The sequence below is a fragment of the Phoca vitulina genome, unplaced genomic scaffold (genome assembly GCF_004348235.1).
Source record: "Phoca vitulina isolate PV1807 unplaced genomic scaffold, GSC_HSeal_1.0 scaffold7, whole genome shotgun sequence".
Taxonomy (NCBI): Eukaryota; Metazoa; Chordata; class Mammalia; order Carnivora; family Phocidae; genus Phoca; species Phoca vitulina.
In genome coordinates this window covers 29,825,913-29,834,617 of record NW_022589710.1, presented here as the reverse complement: position 1 = coordinate 29,834,617, position 8,705 = coordinate 29,825,913, and the positions used below count along the sequence as shown (strand labels likewise).

Below are 8,705 nucleotides of genomic sequence, written 5' to 3'. Positions count from 1 at the left end.
TTTGGAAAAATAGAATTCCTAACATTTGTTGGTGGTTTCATCACAGACAGCCCAGAAAGTAGCCTGGTAGGGAGTTCATTTCAGACTGGAGGCTGGTCTGCCCAAAAAGGTGAGCTAAACCTCGTATGGACAGCCATAAAGACAAGGATTGAAGAGACTCCCCAACCCTGTGAATAAATGGAGGCACTGGACCCACTCTCCTCAAAACCTTGATGTGGCAGAGATGACGTTCTTAGGTTTCACACTATGGCAGCCTCTCTCCCTAGTATAGTGTCTGGCCCACAACAGATGCACTTTAAATATCGGCTGACCAAAGAAAAATAAATGATATTTTATTTCCTAATATTTAGTGCTTACCTTTTTAAAGACACTTCCGCCTTCCCTGTATCTGAGGTGCACATTAGCCGTAAGGATGGTGTCAAACAGAATTCACAGCTCTTACGTTACGATGGAGTTGAGGCCAGAATCCAAGGCTCCTCCTGCCCAGGGCAGGGCACATTCCCTGGGTCTCAGAGCCACCCTTGAAGAAGCAAAGGCTCTGTGAGTAGAACAGGTCAAGGGAAGGAGGCTAACATTTCCTAAGCACCTGTTACTGTATTATATAATAACTGAGTCTCACCTCAAATGAGGACCTCCAATGAGACTCAGTTTTTGCATCTCTAAAATGGCAATATTGATATCTACCCCCCAGGACTGTGTGAATGTTAAATTATATAATACAATAACAACGTGCTTAGAGCCAATAAATATATGATTTCCTCTCACAATAAGGGCTATAAAGAAAATGAACTAGTTTCAACAAAGAAGAAAACATGAGAGAAATCTTCAATAATGTGGCCAGGGAGGCCCTCCTAAGGAAGAGACAGGGCTGAGAAGGCCTGGGTGGTGTAAGGATGGGGTCTTCATTTCCTAGGGCTGCCATAGCAAATGACCACAAACGGGGTGGCTGAAGACACCAGAATTTTATTCTTACAGTTCTGGAGGCCAGAAGTCAGAAATCAAGATGTCAGCAGGGCCATGCTACCTCTGAAGGCGCTAGGGAAGCATTTTCCCTTGCCTCCTCCTAGCTGCTGCGGTTGTTGGCACTCCTTGGCTCCTTGGCTTGGAGAGGCACCACTCCAATGTCTGCCTCCACCTTCACATGGCCTTCTTTGCTCTGTGTTTATATCTTTGTGTGTTCTCTCCGCTTCTTATAAGGACACCTGTCATTGGATTTAGAGCCCACCTGAATCCAGTATGACCTCATCTTAATTACATTTACAAAGACCCTACTTCCAAAGAAGTTCCCATTTTGGAGGTTCTGGGTGAATCTGATTATTTGGGAGCCACTATTCAACTGGTGCAAATGGCAAGATATTTTTCAGGCAGGTGGAGTGGTTTTCACACAGGCCCTCAGGGAGGAAAGGGCTTGAAACAGTTGGGGCCAGTAAGGCTGAAATGTGGAAGGACCCAGAGGAGGGAGCTTGGAGAGAAAGGCAGAGCTGGATCATGGAAGGAGGAGAAAGGGACAGAGACACAGAGACAGAGACGGAATGAGACACCAGTGATGCAGAAGAGGCCCACAGGAGCAGAGTCCTTGAGAAGGCGGCCAGCACAGGATTTCAGGTCATCATGGGCTTGGCGTGTGATGGGAGGTCTTGGGAGCGCAAAAGGGCAAGAGAAGGGGCACAGAAGCAGGTGGGTCTGATGGTGAGGGAGAGAGAAACCCTTTCTAATGGCTTCTATTTTCTCAACTACATAGGAGACAGCTAAGAGGTGAGGGAAGGGGGCGGGAGTTGAGAGGAGAGAAGAAAGCTGGTTGTGTTGAGGGTGAGAGACCACGCTTACGGGGGTTGCTGGGGGGCTTGCGGTTCTCCAGGACATGCGCCCTGCCATCCAGCACCATCACACAGGCCCCTCTGCATGATGGCAACCTCCTCCCATGGGCTTCTCTTCTGCCCGCCCTGCCTCTGCTCCCAGGCTAGTCCCTCCACTGCTCTCACCCCATCACTAAACTCACAAGGTGTCCCAGCCCAGTCTGCAACTTCCCAGAGTGCCCCTTGCCATCAAGATACAATCCAAACTCTTTAATGTGGCTCCTAAGATCCTGCATGAGCCGGTCCATCACACTGCTTCCCAGCTTCATTTCTTGCCTCCTTCACATCCAATTCTGCCTCTCAACCAGCCAGAATTCTTTTACGATCCTTAAAGGCGCCTTTCTCTCCCTCCCCTCCAAGGCTCTGCACTTGCTCTTTCCTCTTCTGGCAATGGCAATACTCTCTCGCTCTTGCTGCACGAGCCCCTCCCCTCCTCTGCCTGCTCACTCTCCTCCCTGTCCCCTGTCCCCTCTCCCCTCTCAGCCTGGCCTGCTCCCCAGGACAGTCTCCCACTCTGAGTCTGGGTAAGTGTTCTGCATAATCCTCTATGCTTCCCTTACCACTGCAGTTACCACGTTGTAATGTAATTGCTTCTTTACTGACCTGCGGCCCTCTAAAACTATAAACCCCCTGACGGACCCTACCTTTGTATTTCATATTACTTGACATATAGTGGATGCTCAAAAAAAAAAAAAAACCTGTTAAATAAGTAAAACAGTTCATGTCTATGATAAAGGTCATAAGTAACTCAGAGCCTTTTTTTTTTAAGATTTTATTTATTTATTTGAGTGGGGGGAGAGCACGAGCAGGGGAGGGGCAGAGGGAGAAGCACACTCCCCACTGAGCAGGGAGCCCAATGCGGGGGCTCTTAATGGACGGAGCCACCCAAGGCGCCCCTGACTCAGAGCTTTAGAGCAGTTGATCTTGCTTCCCCTCCAGGCACAATGCGATTGCACTTTATACTGGTGACATCAGGGAACCCCACTCTGTGTGGCCGTCGGGACACTGCTGCCTGTTCGTGCTCTGGTTCTCAGTCAGACTTGTGACTGTCCATCTTAAATTGCATGAAGCTTTGTGAGGTTTTCCCCCAGGATAATCTCCGCTGTGTCTTGCTGCTCCCATCCACCTCCTGTCTCTTCTGCAATCCTTGGTCTCTTTTATTCAGTTGTATGTTATGCTTTTCTTTATAAGTGGCCTTCCAGCTTCTGAAAGCCTTGGGATGGTGTATGTATTGTAGTCTCTTGGACATTTGAGTTCCCAGAAATTCTTTTTCTAAGCTGTTCTTTTGCTGCAGCACTGTCCAAGTTCTGACACGTGAGGGGCACTTCCTACTCTGCCTTCCAGCAACATCCCAAGGATGGACTTCTGCTCACACCATGTTGTCCTAATATTGCTTCTCAAAGGACAATGGAAAGTGGAAGGTGCTCCGGGTTCTGTTTTGTGTTTCTTTCCTATGGGCAGGCCCTCTGATCTTTCTGGAACCATGCTGATTCCGTTGCTCATGCATGCACACCCAATTCCTACAGATGGCCACGACCACTTTATATCTTTTGCCTATTCCATTGATGATGCAGTCATTCCCTTTTTCACTTCTAGTCTTCACAGCAGGAAAGTTCCCACTAGCCTCCATGTCATTAGTGGGTAAAATCAGCTACCTCTTGCCCTTCTGCTCCGTGTTCTAATCATGTCCTGATTACCATCACAGAAAGAGACACAACACATTGATCTTGGCTAATTCCTCTATTCTATTGCTAGGACAGAGGAAATAAATAATTCCCACCCTCCCCTGCCCTTTTTGTGTTGACCTCAGTACCTGTAAATTCCTGTTGGAACAATCCTGCATTACTAATCTGCCCATTTCTGAATGCACATTTTTTTTTTTTGGTTAAAAAAACCTATTTATTCTTGTGTATAGTTTATAAATAAACTTCAAAAAAAAAAAGCAAAAAAATTGTTTGGAGTGTAGCAAATACAGTGTGTTAATGTTCCACATTTACTCCAACTACCTTCTAGAATGCTTTCTGTACTGTAGAGTTTGGGACATGAAAACTGCATTTCCCAGATGCCCTTGCAGCTGGAGTTTCAGATGTGAGCATGGCTCAGCCACTCAGATGCGCTCCATGGGATTTGTAAGGCAGGAGCGAGACCTAGCCCTCATTTCTGTTCATTTTGCTGGCAAGCTCATTCAGGTACATTAAGTTTCCTTGTGTCTGATCACTAGCTTTGCGAGTGTTGAAAGCAGTGGTGGGCCGGCCATTTGCTGGCATGGATTCCAGTGAGCACTTGGGTGGCTCTGGTTGGAGCAGGTGCAGGGACCTCTTGAACACGGTGGCTTCCTGAGGATGACAGTGATGTTGAGGTTCTGGAGTTGAAGGCAGGGGTAGTAGCTTCCAATTTTGACAGAGAGCTTCCTGGTTGTAGAAGGCTATAGCTCTGATGGTGGTTAGGTTCTGCAGAGCAGCGCTGAGGTCATTCTGGAAGGTTAATGAGCCTGTCTCTTCAGACCTCCCTGCAATCCTGAGCGCCATTTAGTGCCTTGGAATTGTCCCTTTCTTGCTTCCCTAGCTGGCATAGATTCTGTCCTTTGCTAGGAGCCTGACTCATATACTGCGGGAGTACTTATTTGCAATATTAAATATGTTTCTGATTAGAAAGATCTCAAGGCAGGAGAAGCAGCTGAGAAGACTTAGGCATTTTATTGGGCAGCTGCAGCTCTAAAGGAGCCAAATCAGGGCTCTTGCCATTTGGGGTGTGCATACGACTTGCTATGACAGCACCACCAATAGGATTTTGAGGCATGGATGGGAGGCAGAGCTCTGGAGACGCTAACCTTCACATTAACTTGACCTTGTCCTCAAACTCAACCCTAAATTGATAAGCCTGCAGGTCAAAATCTTCTGCCACTACCTTTCTAATGACGAATGGCTTCTCCCACTTTTCTCTCTGCTCTCTGTCCTTCCCTCCCCTCCTGCAGAAATCCTTCAGTGCCACCATCTATTGGCACAGGAAACACACACACACACACACACACACACGGGATGAGTCCATTTGTAAAGAAACCTTGTGATATAAACGACGCACCGATGATAACAAGATCTGCGGTAGAGCACATGCCGGGAGAAAGGGCCAGTATTCCTATATGAAAAGCACAAGCAGGAGAAAGTACTTCCCATGGCAGGGGGGCGAGGCTGACAACAAGCCCAGGTCTAGGAATGGGCAAGTCTCTCCTTATCTGTAGGTGTGGGTTGCATTTCGCTACAATTCTAAGATCAGGCAATCCTTGCTCGAGGTACAAAATTTACAGTTAAAAAGGACACACAGCAAGTCTTCTGCCACCCTTGAGCCTGTGTTCCTGGTTCCCCCTCCAGAGGCCCGCTCTCTGGTGAGTTTCTTCCCCAGCCCATTTTCCCCACAGAGCGCCTCTGCTCTGGGTTGGGTGTGGAAACCTCCAAAATGGTGGGGAAGAGCTCCGGAGGGAGAAGAGTCTTTGGCAGGGATTGGGGTGCTGACAACCAGGATTCCAGAACCACCGGCCGGTGCCTGGCCACGGATCGGGTCAGATCACGCATGTGGGCAGGACCCTGGCGCTTGTCTGCTCCTGGCCACCCCTCAGGAGATAGTGGATTTGTTAGCAGGAGGTGGGCCCACGCCCTTCCCCTTAGCACCATGTTCGGTTAGCTTCCGTGATGCAGATCTTCATTCCCCCTGCCTTCCCTTCAGCTGCAGGGCCCTGGGCTTGTGGCGAGTGTTTGTTTATATATGTCATGTCGTTGTCCTTTTGGGTCGCAATACATGCATCTGAGGCAGAAGGATGTCTGGCTTTTAAACTAAGAGGGACTGCCAAACACCCTCTGCCTCCATCGTGGAACGCTGCCCTATTAGTTTACACATGAAAAATCTGTGCCAGTTATAACAGGTATTGAGAACGAGGGAGAAGAAGAGGAAACCTGAATAATCCTTTGGCAATTCTGAGTGTGACAAAGATTCTCTTCCTTCTTAGCGATTCTGTGCCTCGTTCCTGATAATTTTAGGGTCTGCTATGTCTCTTGCTATGAGAATTAGCATCAGCAGCTTTCAAAATGACTTACCAGTTAACCCCTCCAGAAATCTTAAGACATTATTCTTTTCTTCTCCAAATTTCCCATCCCTAAGCCTTCTAATTCTCCTTCAAATTTCCATCTGTAAAGTTAATACAATCCAATAAGAAAATAATGTGCTCTTGAGACGCTGACATGCTCAGAGCCATTTTATCCTGCCCTAAAGCCTGGAAAGTTTGAATTTTCCTTAGGATAAAAAAGTAAGAAATAATAGAATAATTCACTGTACTGTAACAATTAAATCCAGCAATTTAACATTGCGCATTGGTAAATATAATGCTCGCAACAACCCAAAGTCTCCCATGTATTGACAGACAAAAACAAAGTTATAAATCTAAACCTCCTATTCCAAACCACATTCCTAAATGTAAATAAGCATCCAAGCATGTTGCTACATATCTTTACAGAAGCAATTACAAACAAGCCTTATCAGTCGCTAAGTCACCAACGCACACAACGCTTATCTGCTATGCCCTCTACTGGATAGAGTACACAAGGCAAGTCGCATTATTTCCAGTTAATTTTTGGCATCATCACACTGCATCTGCTTTAGGAATGCAAGGCGTGAAATTTATAGTAGCAGGTTTAATATTCCATCCAGCCAAAATTATTTCGCTACAAGGACTTACCTTTGGTGGAGTATTTTGGGTGGAATTTCTTTTTTAATACATAGATTGCTTCTCCCCTTCTTGCAACCCACTGTCCAAACTCTCAAGCTGTCACCAAACTCAGTACGTGGCAGGAATAATTTCATGCTGAGTAAAATGTGTTTCATTTCACATCCTGTAAGAATAATTACTTAGCATAATGCCACTTAAAATGTATTTCTATCTGCAAATGCTAATGAAGCTACAAAAACCTGAATCATCTTCGGAAAGAATTAGGGTATTAAGGGGGCTTCTCCTTCACTCCCTCTCCTCCTGTAGAGACTGCCTGAAGAGAGAAACGGGGACCACAGGAATAATCCTGACACTAGATCCTGCTGTCTTTAAACTGGGTGCAAGTCCAGTGGCTTGCGGGGAATTTAATCCCACAGACCTCTGCCGAGCCTCCCTAAGATGCTGGAAACAGAGCCAAAGGCTCCCTGGAGATGCCCCGTCCTCACCCAGGTCCCAATGGGTGGCCGCTAGGAGGGAACTCAGGTCCGGGGCCAATGAGGGCCACCTACACCAATGGCAGGGCTGGTGGCAGGCCTGTAACCTCTGGCCTTAAGGAACTTGCCTCTTGATCAATGGTGTGCCCAAGTAGTAAAGACTACAGTTCTAACTACTGTTCATCTTGAGGCTTAAAACAGGCAACACAGAATGATGAGGAGCAAGAGGGAAAAGGAGTATTTTGCCTTTAAAGAAGTTTAAAAAAAACACAAAACCCACAACCTTTTTATTTTGAAATAATTTTAGAATTACAGAAAAGTTGCAAAAATTGTTCGGGGAGCTCTTGAATATCCTTCGCCCAACTTCCCCTAATTTAAGATCTTACATGACCACAGTACGATGATCCAAACCAAGAAACTGTTAAGTACAATGCTGTTAACTACACTACAGACTTCAATTCAAATTTCACCAATGTTCCCCCTGATATCGTTCTTCTGTTCTAGGACCTGAGCCAGGATCCCATATTGCATGTAGTTGTCATGTCTCCTTGGTCTCCTTTAATCCGGGACATTCTCCGTTTTTCCTTGCCTTTCATGACTTTGACACTTTTGAAGAGTACTGGTGAAATGTCCCTCCGTTTGGGTTTGTGTGATATTTTCTCACAAGGAAAGTGAGGGTATACATTTTGGGCAAGAATACTACAGAAGTGCCAATTTCTTCTCACTGCTCTGGAGAAGTGGGACCTGGTCCTTTCCTGCAGTGAAGTTCAGCGAGGGCCCGTGTGGAAGGCCTGAATGCATGTCTAGAACCCGAGTGGTGGGTCTCAGCAGAGGTAGGCACCGTGCCTAAGAGCACGTGACAGGCTTCTCACACCTGTCTCCTCCTTTCTCTGTTACTATGGGTGCTGATGGGAGAAGTGAGAACATTTCTTTGCTATTGGTAGACAGCACTGTGTTTTGTTTTGTTTTGAAGTAATCTTTACACCCTACGTGGGGCTCAAACTCACAACCCTGAGATCAAGAGTCGCACGCTGTACCCACTGAGCCAGCCAGGCGCCCCAGCACTAGTGTTTTTTTAATCCGGTGCCATTGAGATCTGTAGGACAAGGGGTAGGCAGGGAAGGCAGAGTATCATGGATGGTGGTGGGGAAAAGGGGGGGGGGTGAGAAGACGTGGGTCCAGTGCAGCCCTTTGTGGACTCAGCAGGGCTCTAGATAACCTGAAAATGAGATGCAGACCTCTCCATGGGTGGGAACTTGTTCATTTGGATGGAGGGAGTGGTGGCAAGCAGTTTCCAATCAGCATTTGTAACAGTGAAGAAACAGGTGGGATACCCTCAGTGGGGTTAAAGAGTAGTAGTGGTGGTGAAAAGGACCCTTGGGCAGATTTGTAAGATTTGCATTTTGGCTTTCACCCCCTCTGAAAATGGAAACTCCACAGGGGACAGGCCCTTGTCTGTCTGGTTCCCTTCTTCCTCTGAAAACCTAAGACCCAGGCCTGGCACATTGTAGCAACTCAAAAAATGTGTTTTGATGAAATGAATTAAAAAAAAAAACAAAACGGGTGAGTGGATGCAGTACTCATCTGCAGAACATACTGATGGGCACTCCACTCATCCCCACTGGGAAATCCATGACTCTGTCCCAAGCGTGGTTTTAA

General features: G+C 46.8%; 1 protein-coding gene across 1 annotated transcript in view; it reads right to left on the bottom strand.

The window, feature by feature from the left end:
* Nucleotides 1-395: 395 nt before the first annotated feature.
* TMEM260 (transmembrane protein 260) overlaps nt 396-8,705 on the bottom strand; it is an 81,329-nt gene continuing 73,019 nt past the window's right edge. The window contains exon 16 of the mRNA XM_032405181.1: nt 396-520. Coding sequence (XP_032261072.1) covers nt 419-520 — 102 coding nt within the window. The 3' untranslated portion in view covers nt 396-418. The remainder of the gene's footprint in view (nt 521-8,705) is intronic.